Source organism: Rhipicephalus microplus, chromosome X (assembly GCF_043290135.1).
Source record: "Rhipicephalus microplus isolate Deutch F79 chromosome X, USDA_Rmic, whole genome shotgun sequence".
In the NCBI taxonomy this organism is placed as follows: domain Eukaryota; kingdom Metazoa; phylum Arthropoda; class Arachnida; order Ixodida; family Ixodidae; genus Rhipicephalus; species Rhipicephalus microplus.
This window is the reverse complement of record NC_134710.1, coordinates 4,019,476-4,037,597: the sequence shown is the minus strand read 5'-3', so window position 1 is coordinate 4,037,597 and position 18,122 is coordinate 4,019,476. Positions and strand designations below refer to the sequence as shown.

The 18,122-nt window shown below is 47.3% G+C and overlaps 1 protein-coding gene across 4 annotated transcripts in view; it reads right to left on the bottom strand.

The window, feature by feature from the left end:
• The window catches only part of LOC119175625 (solute carrier family 15 member 1), a 441,245-nt gene that overhangs the window by 258,691 nt on the left and 164,432 nt on the right, over nt 1–18,122 (bottom strand). The window contains exon 1 of one of the 4 annotated variants that reach the window (XM_075881702.1): nt 5,193–5,253. The exons of the other annotated variants lie outside the window; for them this stretch is intronic. Within the exon in view, the coding sequence (XP_075737817.1) occupies nt 5,193–5,237 (45 nt within the window). The 5' untranslated portion in view covers nt 5,238–5,253. Of the gene's footprint in view, nt 1–5,192; nt 5,254–18,122 lie in introns of those variants that run through there. 4 annotated transcript variants of the gene reach the window in all.

The following is an 18,122-nucleotide window of genomic DNA, read 5'->3' as shown; positions in this document are numbered from 1 at the left end:
ACGCCACAATAATCAGGGAACAATAGTGTCTCAGTCCAGATATACCCGCATTGAACTCTTTTTCTATGCCACTTCTCATATCGGGCATGATGTCTGTGTGAGGGATGTTGCTTATCGGAATCGCACAATCTCTTGCAGTCACAATTTCTTGAGTAGCACTATTTCTTTAGTCACGGAGCGAATCGGCTGCTGCGCTTTTGTCATCTTAGCGGGGCATCTGTCTCCTAAAGTTGTACCCCACTGTAGAAACAACGTAATGACAAATTTGTTGAAAAAAATTCGGCAAATCATATGTACATGAGAATTGACGTTGTGCGAAGCATGCGGAAGGAACGTGACTGCACAATTTTTTTATTCAGTCACACGTCATCAAATGACGCTAAACATACGTACAAATGTTGCACGCACAGATATATGTTGAAGAGATTCATTGATATGAAAGGTTTAACGTCCCAAACTACCATATGATTATGAGAGACGCCGTAGTGGAGGGCTCCAGAAATGTAAACCATCCGGGGTTCTTTAACGTACACCCAAATCTGAGCTGAAGGGCCTACACCATTTCCACCTCCATCGAAAATGCAGCCGTTGCAACTGGGATTCGATTCCGCGACCTACGGCTCAGCAGCCGAGTACTTCAGCCACTAGACCACCATGGCGGGGCATATATTGAACAGTTGCGGATGTTTATATAACCAGTTGTTTGCGCTTGCGCAATAATGTCAATTAAAATATGCGTATTAGCAACACCTGAAGCTTACATGAAGCGTTGATGCTCGCGAGGATGCTGGCCCTGGACACAGCTTCATAAATCGACTTCGGCGCATGGCAACTAACCACAATTGAGCTTAACCCGACGTGACGGTTGTATTGAAGGAATGCTTATGTAATGTTTATAAAATTGTGTAGAGAGCATTGGAACCACTATTGTCGTCTCACGAAGATTAGCGTCTGCTTGAAAAGTAGTTCTGAGAGCTGGCGCAGCTCTGTGGAAAAATGCTTCATTGCCACGCAGAATGCTTTGGTTTGATTCCAACTGGGACCCTGACGTTTATTCTTTACATTCGTCGGGTCGACGCTACCGATGTCGGGTATTTGTTAACGCAAGCGTGTTAATGCCCCGACGCGGTGGTCTAGTGGCTAAGGTACACGGCTGCTGACCCGCATGTCGAGGGATCGAATCCTGGCTGCAGCGGCTGCATTTCCGATGGAGGCGGAAATGTTGTAGGCCCTTGTGCTCAGATTTGGGTGCACGTTAAAGAACACAAGGTGGTCGAAATTGCCGGAGCCCTCCACTATGGCGTCTCTCATAAACATATGGTGGTTTTGGGATGTGAAACCTCACATATCAATGAATCAACACTCGTGCGTTAAAATTGCCCATGTGTGTTTTCGTCACCCCTGGGTAGATATTAAGTGTCAATCACCTGTGACTCATACCCGCATAACAGCTGGACATACCCACCTGTGGGTATGTGCCACTGTCTGGTGGGAAGTGTTTGGCTATGTGCGCGGCAGGATTGTGACATTATTCACGCCTTGACCAGCGCGTCATATTCGTCAAACTATTTTACCCTCCCATGCTAACTTTGGTTCACGCCAAGAGCGTGACCACGAGGGCACCCGAACGTAAGCGGCTAGATAGATAGATACCCTCAAAACTGCCGAAGTTCGCGAAGAAATTTTTCGCATTTGAATGATTTGATGGATACGTGGGGTTTTACGTCCCAAAACTACCATATGATTACGAGACGCCGTAGTGGAGGGCTCCGGAAGTTCAGACCACCTGGGGTTCTTTAACGTGCGCCCAAATCTGAGCACATGGGCCTACAGCATTTTCAAGACTCAGTATATTGACTCTATAGATCAATCGCTGCGCAGGAGTGACAGAAAGAAGAGAGAAGAAATAGTAACGATGGGGACATGGTCGAAGGAGTCCGAAAACGGGTCACAACTCATTGAGAGCCACACGACGTGAGGAGGCCATGCGCGGTGGGCCGAGAGGCGAGAGCTACGCTGGCATCGGAAATAACTGGCGAAGCAACCGTTCAGCATGAAATTTAGTGAGTGAGGACAGACGGTGCTGCGTCCTCAGCAAAGGGGGTACTCACTAAACGTGAAGGAGGGGGAGGGGCTCACAGTTTAGGTTCCTCAGTTCACAAGAAATTTAAGAGGAACTTCTAAAGCGACTGTTTCAGCTTTTGGAGCATTCTACTCGCGGGCTCATCACTTGTTTTCTTTTCGACAACTTGGTTTCCGAGTTATGCATTTATCCCCATTCCACTAAATGACCGATTGGTAGTTCTCGGACAACTAATAAAGTTAAGTAAAATTAGTTTACATTTATTAGTTATAGGTTTCTTAAATTTATTTTTTGGGGGAGCGGTGGTGTTCATACGTCAGTTGTACCTATATATATATATACATATGTGTGTGTGTACGTGTGTGTGTGTGTGTGTGTGTGTGTGTGTGCGTGTGCGTGTGTGTGTGTGTGTGTGTGTGTGTGTGTGTGTGTGTGTGTGTGTGTGTGTGTGTGTGTGTGTGTGTGTGTGTGTGTGACGCATTAACAAGGTAGGAGAAGCCGACGAAGAGGAAGTGCACGTGCATTAGAATAAACGCATGGCATCTGGACCACGACGTGTCTCCATTTTGTAGCGTCACACAAGTCGACAGGATCAACCTCATCAACGTGCCATGGCTAAGCCAAAGCCTCCACTCAACATACAGAAGTTCAAGGGAACACCAGAAGACGTCCCCATCGACAAGTGGCTTCTTCTTTTCGACATGAAGGCAGCCGAGGCGTCATGGACTCACCGCGATCGGGTCAGTCACTTCAACGAATACATTGAAGGGGAAGCGTTCAAGTGGTACCTGGCAGAGATTTTCGGCAACGGCGAGACAACTTGGGATGGTATCAAGCGTGACATGCAAGCCTGCTTTGCTACGACTGACGGAGATGCCTTCCGTCTCTTCATTCACTACCGAATGAAAGGAGGGCAGACCATCAAGAACTACTACGACGAGAAAAAGCGACTGGGTTCCTTGGCTGACCTGAAAGAGTGCCACATCATTTCTGGACTGACTGATGGTGTTCCTCCTGATGTGGAACTGGCGCTCACCGGACTGTCTTTCAACTCGTCATTAGAGTGGCTCACCGCTGCTCAACGGGTCGAGACATCTTTAAAACGGGTGAGAGGATTTTCCTTTACTCATAACGCTAGTATCGCATAAAGAGCTCCACGTCTCTTCAGCAGACCGCAGCAGCCAACAATAACTCCTCGATCGCGTGCCCCGCAAAACAAATGTAGATATTGCTCAGCTGCTGGTTTCTCACGACAGTTTCACTGGCACAACGAATGCCCGCGCCGCGGCAATGTGTCCGCTATTGATACTGAACGGGGAAACGAGGAGGGCCACCGAGAGTTTCATTAATACACTTCAGTGCTCTCATCAACGGAAAGCCAGTAAATGCAATTCTCGATACAGGAGCAACAATTACTTGTATCAGCGAGGATGTGTACAAACAGCTAAAACTTGAGTTGATGAGAGACTCCAGCATCATGGTCAAGCAAGTTGCATCAAGCATTCGAACTTTGGGTCGCGTAAACATTCAGTTACAAATTGGGAACGTCATAAAGAAAGTTTATGCGCATGTGCTGCGAGGCATGAGAACGCAAGGTAACGCATATGGTAACCGATGTTTCCACTTACATTCGGCATTGTGATACATGCCAGAGATGCAATAAGACGAAAACAAAAATGTTTGGGACGCTTGAATCACTGCCTCCAGCTGAAGAGCCCTTCGACCTCTTTGCAATAGACACCATTGGAGGATTTTCTGGATATGGCTCGTCAAAAAGGTTTATACACTTGGTTATTGATCATGCGACTCGCTACGTATGGGCATTTGCTCGTAAAAGTGAGAACAGCGACGCCTACATTTCATGCTTAAAAACAATTTTTTCTTCCGACGTTCCGTTGACCCAAAACACGAGATGAGCAACTGTGCGCGTAAAACCTTTTGGAACTTGCTGTGCACCCACTACGTGGTCTTATGGAAACACGTGCAGTGGCGTGGGCGTTTTTGTAATGAATGGCCAGCCTTAAACGACAAAGTCGTTATGATAATCACATTTTCTGACGCGCGATAACATGTACACTTGTACAAAGCTACTTTGTTTTATATTACATGGAAGAACCGAGCACTGGACGAGTTGGTAATGCATTGTGAGTGGGAATTTGGGCGAAAAAAAAAACACGAACATGAATTAAGAGAGCAGGGACAGGCGCTGTCTAGCAACTGAGGTTCATTCTCAGAACAAAACACACAAGTGAAAGGCAAAGACACGTACTTATAATAACAGGTTGGTGGTTAGATACTCAATCTAACTGCCAACCTGTCAAAAATATCTAACCCCCAACCTCCTATCCCAACCCCCATGTAGATAGATAGATAGATAGATAGATAGATAGATAGATAGATAGATAGATAGATAGATAGATAGATAGATAGATAGATAGATAGATAGATAGATAGATAGATAGATAGATAGATAGATAGATAGATAGATAGATAGATAGATAGATAGATAGATAGATAGATAGATAGATAGATAGATTACTTGCTCTAAGGTGCCTTTGGCTCACCATTTAATGCTAGCAGTGTTGATGACCAATCCGCAGCCGAAGCTAACTCGTTGATCTCCGAGAGCGACACAATGCAGGTGCGAACAGGGCCTACAGATGTCTCTAATTTAAGGACAAATATGAAAACGCGCAGTCCACAGGCTTCGTAAGAAAAGTACCAATGTCCTCTCAACATTCAAGAGATGCCACAGAAGAGATCGTCGGTCTATATAAGCCTTAACTAAAGCCCTCAATTAAAGGCTCAACCCTGTATTCTAGGCGCTTATCCAGCCGTGTCATTCAAGGTCGGCTTGTGCGCGTGCGGAGAGCTCGCACCGGTGCGTACGTGAGTGGAGCTACCAACTTCACCCTAATTTCTCTTGTCATGTCCCTGGATCCAGCACTGCGAGAAGTTTTCTTGAAACGCGAGTTGGTCGAAACGTCGGCTCCGTCTTGGCCTGGGGTTAGTTTGAATGAGTAGGTACGCGAAAACCGGAGCCTGCCAACAAGTCGGTTTTACGCTACATTGATGCCATAGATTAAGATTTCAAGGGAAAAGCACCCACCTTGGTGGCGTGGCGCTCCATGGCTTGCCCGAGGTCACCGGGCATGTGCCAGCGCCCTAAATAGTGGTGCCGCGAAAGGAGGCCGCTATCCTCCTCCTTCTCTTTCCGCTGTCCTCAATAAGGGCGGAAGATAAGATGCCTCCCTTTCCGCCTCTTGAACCATTCTTTCCCCGCCGCTGCGAAAACGGGGTCGCACCCGCTTGTTGCTTTCATTGTCAAAAAGTTTCTGGTGAAATTCCCTTCTTGCTCCCGCGCGATGCTTTCCGCGCTCGTACGGAGGCCTCCATAATCATCGCCCGCTCCGACGATGCTTGTGGCTTCGTCTATCAAAGCGTAGAAAAATGTGCTCGCAGAGGAAATCAAAACTTGGAAACAATATCGACAGGGTTTTGTCAGGGTTTGCGCATAGTACTTTCAGTAGTGCAAGCTAACTCCACTGTCTGTCCCATACTCCGCTCACTGTTGTTTCACCTATACGAGAAGAGGAGCATCTGTTTTGTGCAGTGCTAGAAAGCCGCGTACTTATATTTTGGTGCCCGTCAAAAAACACCAGGTTGTCAAAATATCCGAAGCTATCCGCTACGGGGTGCTTCATAATTATAGAGTCGTTTCACCGAGAGTTAACGTTTCTAGTATACTTTTTCATATGATGATGGTGAATCATGTAGGCACAATCGTTTTGTTACTTTCAATTGGGATATCTGAGCCGAAAAAAAGACAGCAAAACCGGCTCCGGAGCCCTGCACCAGATCACGACTCCCTACTATGGCGGCTGCATTGCTATGTGCGCACCTATATTTTTTCAATGATCCCAGAGGCCCACGCTGCTGCATACCTTCAATATCGCGATTGCTTTCACACCGAGAATTTCATGCCAGAAGACCTTCACAATGCTACACCGGCGAGTACAGCCATGGATCAGCATGGCTTGTCCCAGCGAGATCGCTGGTTCTCACGTAAGTGGAGCAATATTCGCATTGCGCACGCAGTTTAGATCACATTTTTTACAGTGAAAGCTGTTATAGGATCAGAACACAGATCACGTGTGGCGCTATAGCTGTCCGATATAAAAAAAGAAACAAACTCGATAAATAAAAAAACACCATAGACACAATAGGATTACAACCAGGGCTTGAATACCATCGTCGTTACCTACTGCAAAAAATGTTGCACAATATTCCAAGTGAGTCTGTAGCGAGTACCAAGCTTCTCTGAAGAATGATGGATAGCATAGTGAATGCCAGCCTACTACACAAAAGTTACGATTATTTATGGCGTAGTAGGTAACCAGCAAGTATGCTTGCAGCAGTTAATAAAGTAATGCTAAGGCCCTGAAAGGCCGGTCTTCGAGCTTTTTTTGTGACAGTGCTGCGCGCTCCGCGCAGGCCTAGCATTTTTCCGATGCAGAATGCACAACAGATGAGATATATGAAGGCCCACATTAAGTGATAACGAAAACAGTGCATTTGCGGGCCCTTAAAAGACCCTTGAGAGCAAAAGTTTTCTTTGCGGCAGATTTTTACATGTAATTTGTAGCTGTGTACCTAGTAACGCCAAAATTGTATTGCAAATACTCCAACGCATTGTATAATCAATGCTAGAATTCTTAACTCAGAACGATTTCACGTCAGTTTAAAACGTCCGCCTAAATACCATAAAAACTTGCGACCACAGCGGGGCAGCTCCTCAGACTACATGCGCTCCAGCTTCGGTGACGCTGCTAAACGAAAAGAGTGAACAATGTGGGTGCTTCGAGGGTGTGTACCTCAGAACAAAATAAAAGCCGAACGCAGCCAAAACCAGCTTGCGAGCAGCCCGACTGAATATTGATGATTGATTTGTGAAGTTTAACGTTCCAAAACCGTGCAACATGTCGTTATGAGAGACGCCGTAGTGGAGGACTCGGAAAATTTCGACCACCTGGGGTTGCACCCAAATCTGAGTACACGGGCCTACAGCATTTCCACCTCCACCGGAAATGCAGCCGCCACAGCCGGGATTTGATCCTGCGAGATGTGGGTCAGCAGCTGAGTATCTTAGCCACTAGACCACCACGGTGGGGCTGCTAGACGAAAAAGTGAGAAGGGTGCAAGCAAGTGTTCTCAGACGTTGACATAATACTTGCATGGCCCCGCCGCGGTGGTCTAGTGGCTAAGGTACTCGGCTGCTGACCCGCAGATCGCGGGATCGAATCCCGGCTGCGGCGGCTGCATTTCCGATGGAGGCGGAAATGTCGTAGGCCCGTGTGCTCAGATTTGGGTGCACGTTAAAGAACCCCAGGTGGTCAAAATTTCCGGAGCGCTCCACTACGGCGTCTCTCATAATCATATGGTGGTTTTGGGACGTTAAACCCAACAAATCAATCAATAATACTTGCATCACCTCTGACGTCAAACCACAGAAAATGTCCATTCCACAAAAATACTTCGACAAGCCCTCACGCTTACTCTAAAGCCAACGCAAAAATATCTCATAGGCAACGTCACTAATTATCGGTCACAAGTGCCCCCCATGCAAAACTCCCAAGCAGCACAAGAATATCCAGTTTCCACATTTGTTGTCAGGGTCCTTTAATCAAATAGTGCCAAGGAGCCGTGACATTGACAAAGACAGCAGTCGGCGTGTCCAAAGAGAAACACTTTTTTTGGCAGAACTTGTTGTCGAGAACTGGAAACTTAAAATTACAGCAAGCAATGCACGCTCTACACTGACATCAGCGAACAGAGCGTTGATCTTCGTAAATCTGATCCTCGTGGGGGTGCAACTGCTTTATACAAGCAGCATCGAACATTCCAGCGTTGTCGCTGAGGGCTGCGTTTCGTTGACTATAAACTCAGCTGTTGGCGTTCAGTGTGCGCGCTAAAGTAACGGTGACAGAATACTTTAGGTGAGTGAACGCCGCGAAGCGAGCGCTTGGGAGTGAGGGACCGATTATGTTCTCGTTTGCGGCGTGCCGATAGATGGCTCGCCAGACTGAGGACCGTGGCAGGCTGCCGGCAAATTCCACAAACACAACCGGCACGTGCGCGACGGCTTCCAAATCTGAGAAAACCGGGTAATTGTGCGATATCAACCATGCGACACGCATAAAGCAGCGCCGCGAAAGAGGGGGTGATAAGGGTGGAGGTTGATGGTGCGGCGAAGGTGTTGTGGCGACGATAAATGAGCACCGCTATTTTTCTACATTGCGGGGCTTTTCTTCACCGAGAAAGGGGGAGGGGAAGCCAGGGAAAAATATGTAGCGCCATCTCCCAGGCTGCTAGCGAAGCAGAACATTATCAGGCATCGGATAGTTTCGGCGTTCACTCACCTAAAGTATTCTTGCACCGTGGCTAAAGCCTACATGATAACCCTAAAATATTCCGGAATGCTCTCACACTTCCAAGCGCGGTACAAGGCAGTATCGATAGGTGCAATAGGTTGGCAAAATAACATCTGAAAAGGGAGTGCGGTATTGCCCCCCTCTTAAAAGGCATCGTCCTGATGCTTTATAAGAAGATGAAAATGATTGATTGATTTATATGTGGAGTTTAACGTCTCAAAAGCACGATATGATTATGAGAGACGACGTAGTGGAGGGCTCTGGGGTTTCTTAACCTGGGGTTTCTTAACGTGCTCCCAAATTTGAGCACACAGGCCTACAGCATTTCCACCTCCACCGGAAATGCAGCCGCCGCAGCCGGGATTCGATCTTGTGACCTGTGGGTCAGCCGCCGAGTACCTTACCCACTAGACTACCATGGCGGGGCAGAAGATGAAGCTGCAACAACAAAGCAAAATCATACAATAAAAAATAAATGCAGGCAAGAAAGTACAATAACCAAAACAGTCATCAGGTTCTCTAACGCGCGTAAAACATCTTGAGACGCACGACATGCACAACTTCGGGCCACACACGGCATAGTTGAAAGTTCATAATGCCATCCGGGATATCCTCACAATCTAGAACGCCTATACGTTGAAGCACCATGTATTGCCTAAAGTATCGTTGAAGGTGTTTTTCACTATAGTTCACGGCGTTCTCTAAGCGTCCACACCCAAACGCGGACGCCAGGCTGGAATTCTGCGAAGCGTAGTCGAAAATTGTAGCGGCGGTTGTCAGTCGAGTGCTGATTCTTGATGCGTGAGCAGGCGAAATTTTCGGGCTTGTTCTGTGCACTTGAGGTAAGCACTCACGTCAAAGTTTTCTGCATCGGTCACAATAAGCAGCATGGCGTCGAGTATCGTTGCCGGATTCCTTGCGTCGACCAATTTATATGACGTCATGTTCGTTTATTGGGTGGATGTGTTGTGTGCAGAAGCTACTATGAAAGGATTGTATCGCACGTCTTGTGCTCTACGTGATCGTATTTGCCAGCATGTCAGTGATGGTCATGTGTAAACGCACGGGGAAGCCATTGCTCGGGGAGGGGGGGTTGGTAGGCAGTTGTCCCGCAAGGGCTTGTGTGGCTGTATCTCGAGATTGCGTGAATTAGGTACCCGGTAAAGACCGTACCTCTGCGGGGATTGAGAACCTTTGGGGCGCCATGACGAAGGACAATGTCTTCAATGAAGAACTTGGATATCTCGGTGGCACTGCCTGTAAGCAGCGCTTTCGCTTCGGCGTAGTGGGCAATGTAGTCTGCAGCTACGTCGTAGTCTTCGTTTCCTACAAACGACGGCCTCGGCAACTCCATACCGATTTCCTGAAATGGTCGGCGAAATGGTTCGATGGGCGGCAAATGTTCTGCTGGCCTTGTCAGCGGTGTCTTGCGGTCGCTGACAGTCCCGGGAGGTCTTCACTGAGTGAGTGGCATCAGCAGTGAGGTATGACCAGTATAACTTTTGTAGTATCCTAACGAGCATACTGACAACACCGAAGGGTGCAGCCGTCGGATCGTCACGCAGAGCCTGGAGAACTTCTGGTCGCACTGCTGAAGGCACCACAGAAAAGTACTTTTGGAGAACGCCGTTTCGCAGGAAAAACAACGCGAATGTCTGCTTGAATACTTTCGGAACAACAGCGGTTCTACTCTCAAGACATTCTATTCGGCTTTCAAGTTCCGGGTCGACTAGCTATCGTTGAGCAAAGTCGTCGGCACTTATCGTTCGCAAGAATATGCCAGAATCCTGGCCGTCAGGCAGCAGTGGGTCGCTAGAGACACGATACAGGCAGTTGGCACCGGAGCGTTTTTTTTTTTTTTTTGACTTGTAAACGATGGTCAAACATAGAAACCTGATTAGGGGCAAATGTGTATTGTTTTGTTCATTTTAGGGGCCAAGGTCCTTAAGGCGTCTCCCGATCGTCCTCTGTGGTAACCATTTCTCTCGGGCTTGTGCACAGGGGAGTTTAGTTCTTGGAATGTCCGCTTGGTGGCAGTACTTGTATATAATCAATATCTGATGAAAAGAGGCGATATGGCGATACTTGGAGTGTTCACTAGACGGATCTACATACAGGTACACAGACAGATGGACAGACGCACGGATGGACCGATCAACCTACGGTTCACCGGAAGGACGGATGCGCGAACGGACAGACGGACGCTTCACCCCACTCATCATCTTTCAGTCCACGGATATGCTGTGATTTTTTTCTTCGCCATTTCCCCTTTCCTCAACGTAGGGTAGCAAACAAGGCATATGCCTGGTAAAACTCCCTGCCTTCTTTCTTACTGCACTTCCTTCCTTCCTATTGTGTCACTTTGATATATGATCACGAATTAGAAGTTAATAAGGGCTTGTATAGTGTTTCTATGATGCTCCTAGATGGCTATTTTTGATGATGCCTTTGCCTCAATTTCCATATTTGCCTGTAAATGCCTATTTTGAAAATTGGGGCCTATATGTACACAAATCAACCTCAAATTTTACTTTTGAGTACAGTTGGAGACCGGTATCATGTTACTTGACGGAATTCGGCTGAAAAAACTCTATAGAATGCAACCTATACTACATATCGGAAGTTCCTTTCAGCCCTGTCAAGGCTACGAGTCCCCGTTAGCCACTAGAAAGGCTTATTAGCCTCTACACACATACTCATCCACGTCGCGTCGTCTGCTCGGCATCTCCCGGCATCTAGTCGCACGCATATAGAGAGCAGAAGATACTTCTGTGCTGCCGGCAGCACAGAATTGTCCTCCGGCAGCACAGAAGTACCTTCTGCTCTCTATATGCGTGCGACTAGATGCCGGGAGATGCCGAGCAGACGACGCGATGTGGATGAGGGCGAATGAATGCGAAACCGTGGAATGTCATGAGGGGAAAGTATACAGTGCAAGTGAAAAAATCTGATGTCTACATGGCTTTTACGGCCAAAGCTGTATTCCTGAAACCGCCTGAAACCTATTTATTTATTTATTTATTTATTTATTTATTTATTTATTTATTTATGTATTTATTTATTTATTTACTTATTTATTTATTTATTTATTTATTTATTTATTTATCTATTTATTTATTTATTTATTTATTTATTTTTTATTGCATTCCTGCATCACACTATTGGGCATTACAGTGGAAAAGTTACATACAAAAAATATACAAAGTTAACACACTCACTAACCACGGCAAAATACATCGTTGTCCAAAATATTTACAATGTCAGGCGATAGGGCATTTCATTCCCTAGTGGCTTGTCGAAAAATGAATACCAGAAGACGTCACTCTTAAAAGGGGATTCGCGAACTTTCAGTGCATGGTCACGCCTTGACGAGATGTAAGTGGGTAACTTATTATACTTTTCTCTCTCAGTGCCAGTTTCAGAATGGTATAGAGCGGGAAAACAGCTCAGTCTGAAGTTTTCCGTCGATTTTATAAAGCCTGCCATGATAACTTACGTTTGGTTTCCGTCATGCTTCATGTTCTGTAATTGTTCAGTACAAAAAAAAAAAACGTCTTATTTTGCACCCTTTCAAGCTGCTCCGTGAATTCAGCTGTGTGTGGATCCCAAAAAACACAACCACAATCAAGCATGCTGCGAACGTACGTGAAATACAGTTTCTCTTTTAATTTCTGTGATAACTGACTGAAATTATGGAGAAGAAAACCCAGTGCACGTATTGGTCTATTCTTAATGTGCCGATTGTGTCTCTTTCACATCAAATCAGACGTTATAAAATACCTAAGTATTTATATTCTTGACCTTTCTTTAAGGCCATGTTATACGGCGTATATGTGCAAGACTGAAATATGTGTTTCCTTGAAAATTTGACGTGAACACATCCTTGAATATTTAAGGACATTTTCCATTTATCTCACCATGATCCTATAGTGTCCAAATCAGCCTGCAGTAAAGTAATATCACTCTCTTTATGTCCAAATATATAAATCACACAGTCATCTGCAAACATTCTAAATGAAGATTTGACGTCATTTACCATATCGTTAATAAAAAAGCAAAAACAAAAGAGAACGCTGATCTGATCTCTGCGGAACACCTGAAGTTAATGGAGCATATAAAAAAAAAAACATTGAGCATGACAGACTGCCGCCATGCACAATTATACTCGGCAACCTATGCGAAACGCTATCATTTAACTTGTATGATTGTAGTTTTAAGATGAGAAGATCGCACGCGACTGCATGAAATGCTTTTCTAAAATCGACGAATATGCAGTCTACTATTTGGGTGTTATCTATCGCTGAAGACACATAGTTAAAAAACCTAACTAGTTAGGTGGAGCATCAAAAACCTTGTCAAAACCATGCTGACCAAAGCTTAGAAGGTTGTTTTTCACTAAATGTGACACGATTGAAGTATAGAAAGCTTAGAAGGTTGTTTTTCCCTAAATGTGACACGATTGAAGTATAAATTACGTGCTCTATTAGTTTACATGTTATACTTGTCAAGGACACCAGCCTGTAGTTTTCAACGGCATTTTTCGATTGACCATTCCTAATTGGTACAAAACGTGCCAGCTTCCAATCGTGTGGTAATGAAGCCTCAGGTAACCATTTTTCAAATAAACGAGGACATTTAAACACAGAACGATTCTAACAATAGCTGCCGGAACATCATCCGGACCGCATGCACCGGACGGCATCATTTTCTGTATTAACTTACAGAAACCATCTACACCGAATAATACCTCAGGCATTGCGTTAATGTCAATCCGATTGCGTTAACAAACGTTATTAATTTGTGAGAGTTTCGGTCGGAACACTGACTAGAAAAAAATACTAAATAGTTGCACTTTGTCTTTGTCATCATCAACTATGGTTTCGGAGTTCCTAAAGAGAGGAACGGAAGTATCATTTTTATCGTTATACCTAACAAATTTCCGGAATTCTTTGGGGTCCCCGACAAGATTTTCGCCAACATTAACAAAGCAAGTACGTTTAGCCTTTTCAGCGAAACGTTGAAAGCTGCCCTGTCTAAGCTCCAACCAAGCAACCCGAGATTGCCCTTTTTATATTTGAAGTACACAATCCTGATTTTTCGCAGTCATGATCACGCCTGAAACAGAGCCAGCTAGAAAAACTTCCGAATTTAAAACCATGGGGTCAAGCAACGACTCGGTAACAATAACTATTGTTGGTTATGCTAATCTTACAAGGAGAATAAAGGTATCTGCTTTATTTTTGATGCTCCTGCAGTTCACCACCAAAACACTGAGGTCCTCGTTAACCCCAGCATTTGGTGACGGTCACGTCTGCTTTACTTCGTTGGTCGTGCTATCAACTTGCAAAAGACTATTACCCATGTGCAAAATGTCAAACTTTAGCCCTACTCTGTTACCATCTTGCCTATCCTGCTTGGAGAAGTTCCACAATGTACTTGTTTTATCGCTCACAACATGAGAAAAATCCTCCGAAATGCTAAAGTTAGTGCCTTTTAACTTACATGCATTCGTTAGTACATGCTGATGTTCCTTATAAGAAAAAAACTTGGCGATAATTGGGCGTGTTTTATCTGCTTGATAAGTTGCTATCCTATGAGCACGTTCAAGTCCAACTGTATTGAGACCAACTTTTGTAGTGCCCACACTCAACACAAGTTCACTCACGTTCTCGCACACACTCGTATCAGCTAGAACAAAAAAATTAAATTGTCCCGCCTTCGACGATCCTCAAGATCGTCGATTTCCGAACCTAAAGCCATCATAGCTGTCTGATGCCGATTTTGCTGTGCCTCAACGTTCACTATTTCTGAGCGTATGTCGTCCACTCCCGAGATTTGTTCCTCTAGTGACACAATACGGACCTTAAGTTCTTCGATTTTGGCTGAGAACTTTTTCTCCATTGCCGTCCACGTTTTTATTATTGAATTTTGACCTTGTATCAGGCGACCAAACTGTGTAGTATTGGGCCCTGGATTTAACTCTATATGGCTAGGAGAAACAAAAAATCGTTTGGCATCGGTGTCACGAGTATAGTCTCTGCATGCTCGGTTTTACAGCTATTGTTTTTTAATTTGTACACTTTTAATTATTAGCGTACTGTTCATTATCTTCATAAATGTGTTGTTTCAACACTCTATTCTTCGGATCAGTCTATTACGTGGGGCTGCACGCAATCCATGACACCTGATCAACAGCTCTGTACTCGAGAAACGGCGAACTCAGGTCTAGCAGCCTCGGGTGGCAGCTTTGACTAATGACGTCCTGGGCTTGAGATGTTCACCAGCCTAGTGGGAATAAAGACTTTCTGGCATTGCGAGTTTAAATAGAAGTGTTTTGTCCCATCTTCCGACCAAAGAAAAACGCAACGCGCACCGTGCCTTCCCTTTGGCATGCCACGACTTTTGGAGAAGCCAGTGCCAATGGGGGACACCAAGTTGAATCTAAGACAAGCCGGTGGGCGAAGCAGAGCAATATTTCGTAGGAATGAGTGTTATGAGCGACGCCGACGTTTGGGGTAAGGTCGCCAACTGTAGGTGTGGTAAGAAGCTCACGAAATTGCACTACAATCACTCGAAAAGCGCTGAATGGGACGAACGCTTTGAAACGACGCCTTGATGGAACTAATCATGGATGTCACGGTCGCGATGCATCACTTCTCTTTACCAAGAAAGCTTTGAGATGACAGTGCTGGCTGTGAAATTCATATTTTGAAAGCCTACAAAGCATGTGACCATAGTGCAATGGGAGGTGTGTAGCCAGACATTTTTCGGGGGGGGGGGGGGTGTGCACCTTTTTGATTTCGGGAGGAGAATCGTCTTAAAATGGTCATTTTTTTCTCTGTGCCATGGCGAAAAATAATTTCTAGGGAAGCATGCGCCTGGTGTGCCACCCCCTGGCTACGCCCCTACGCAGGGGATAGCTTGCCCGGCTTCTGTTGTCTCCGACCCAGATGTGATGGGTTAGACTCCAGTTGAGATACCTTTTTCTGTCTTCTGGTCATGCGTACTTTTCATTTCCGTGACCTAAATACGTCAGCTTAGTCTTGGTGGACCCCGGCATAAAACGGTTTCGTGTTCAAAATATTTGTCAGATCCCACGTGCCTTGGGAACCAAGCGAAGCATGATTTTCTGCAGCTGGTTCGCTCATTAAAATATAGATGGTGCAACATCACTGTGGACGTCTCCTTACAATGACTATCTTTCTGCCGTGGTTTTCTGCATTACTGCTCAACATTCGCAACGCGTCATCTGCTCGGCGTCCCCATAGTGTGACGTGCTACAAAAGCTCTTCAACTCGGAAGAACTGAGCCGGCGGGGAGACCACCAAAAACTGGCAAGATGGCTGCTTCAATAATCAACAATTAGCCAGAGCGCGCGCTGCCCCAGAACATCGTCTTCCATTCTAGCGGGCAGCCATGGCTTCCGCTCGCCGTACCTAGCGGCCAAGTGGCATTATTCCCCCTCTGAGAAAAAAAATGGGCATCACTCTGATGCTCGGAAAGTACAAAGGCAAAATCGGGGCAAACCAACAGAAAATACACGCATACACAAAAACAGCAATAAGGTTCAAGCACAGTCGCACTACCGCGTGAAGTACGGCTTCAGTAGCACTACGTGCACAATGTCCGAGAAGTGCCTTCGTGGCCTTGGCGAGAAGACACAACGACAGTTATAGCACGAGAACAAAACGACGACACAGAGACAAGAAGGACACGAAGGACACGAGTGCTCTAGTCTCTGTGTGGTTGTTTTGTTCTCGCGCTGTAACTATCGTCATGCCATACCAACTAGCCCAAGCTGCCACACTTCTGAGAATGCACCGTCAGGGACTACCTCGTAGTTCACATCGCTCACGCGTCGCAACACTTTGTACGGTCCGAAGTAGCGACTGAGTAGTTTTTTTATAATCCCTGGAGTCGGACTGGAGTCCACACCCAACCTTGGTCGCCTGGATGGTATTCAACTTGTCGATGGCGAGTGTTGTAGCGGCATGCGTTTGTACTCCGCTGGGGCGTAATGTGTAGGCGTGCTAACTGGTGTGCTTCTTCGGCGTACTGGGTAAGCTGCACAGCGTCAGGAGTGATCAAAGCATCGTAATTGTGTGGAAGCATCGCATCCAGCACGGTCTCGACCTCACGTCCATAGACAAGACAGAAAGGCGTGAATCGCGTAGTTTCCTGGATGGCAGTATTGTGCGCGAACGTGGCATACGGTAGCAGCTGGTCCCAGGTCTTACGCTGGACATCTACGTACATGAATAACATGTCAGCGATGCTCTTGTTGAGTCGCTCTGTCAAGCCGTTGCTCTGTGGATAATGTGATGAGTGAAGAAAACGACAACGACGGAAGTGCGGGGCAAGGCGTGTGTAATGTGCGCGTGAGTGTCAGCGAATCAGCTGATGACCTGTAATGGCCCATAGAGGTGGCGTGCCACGATTGGGCCACGTGTGACCATTACGTGGCGGTAAGCTTTGTGGCTGGGGGCGAGCCGAAGTAGCGGCAGACAGAAGACAGCGGGCCGAAGCGTCGGACGCAGGCGATCCAGGTTCCGGCCAGGGAACGCGGCCGTCCACGCTACTGCCGTCCAACTACCAGCTGGAGTGACGTTGCCGGCACGAGTACTGCATCTCTGGGCGCGGCCTGGCCTGCTGTTCTTTTCCTTGCCGAGGGCATTGCGGATCTCGGCGAGGCGTCTCCATGGTCAGCCGTTCGGCACAGCGATGAACGTGGCCTGGCTAACGGTCATGGTTGCGCCGAGCATCGCGTCTCGACGCAAGCTGTTCCCTGGACGGGCTGGTCATTCCCCGCATGGAGCATCGCGTCTCCGATGCGGGTTGACTGCTCCGTAGCCACACCCATGCCATCAAGCGCCGGTGTCACCAGAGCGTCGCACATCGGCAAGGGACGAGCGAGACGTTCTGCCGGGCGAGACGCGGGCGTGTGTTCGGAGGACCACGGGGCCGGGCGAGGTTCAGGGTGGCTGAGGATCCAGGTGCCAGGGTAGTTCTGGCTGAATCGAGGATCGCCCAGCGGTGCCGAGCCGTACCGAGCGACGTGCCAGACTCGGACGTAGGCCACGAGCTCATGAGCTGCAGTGTGCACCCGAGGGTACCTGGCGGTGCCCTGGCCAAGGCGAGGAACGCCGGTGACTGAGCTGCCGCACCACAGCTGGGGCGAGCAGCATTTCAGTACGGCACAGACGGTGCTGTGCTGGCCAGAACCCGCACGTGGAACCGCTACGCCCGGGCGGTGATAAAGAGCTCGAGGGTTGAGGCCACGAAGGCAGAGGAAGCGGTGCGCTGCTCGAGAGGACGAGTTCCTGGCAGCGTTCCTGAGCCGGACGTGGGACCCGTACGTGTCGGCCAGGTCGAGCTCCGGTGTGTCTGTTCGAGGTCGAGTCCGTCGGCCTGTACTAGGTCCAAGGACGGGGCCTGCTGAACGGCTCCTGCCTGGGTGCAGTGGCCGGGAGCAGGTTCGTGGGCGAGACCTACCGGGTGTGGTCCTCGTGAGCCGTGGCCTGATCCTGGACCTCCGGAGTTGAGACCCTGACTGCTGGGTTGGCCACGACGTCTGACTCAACGGTGCTGCACACGGTAGCGTATCCGTG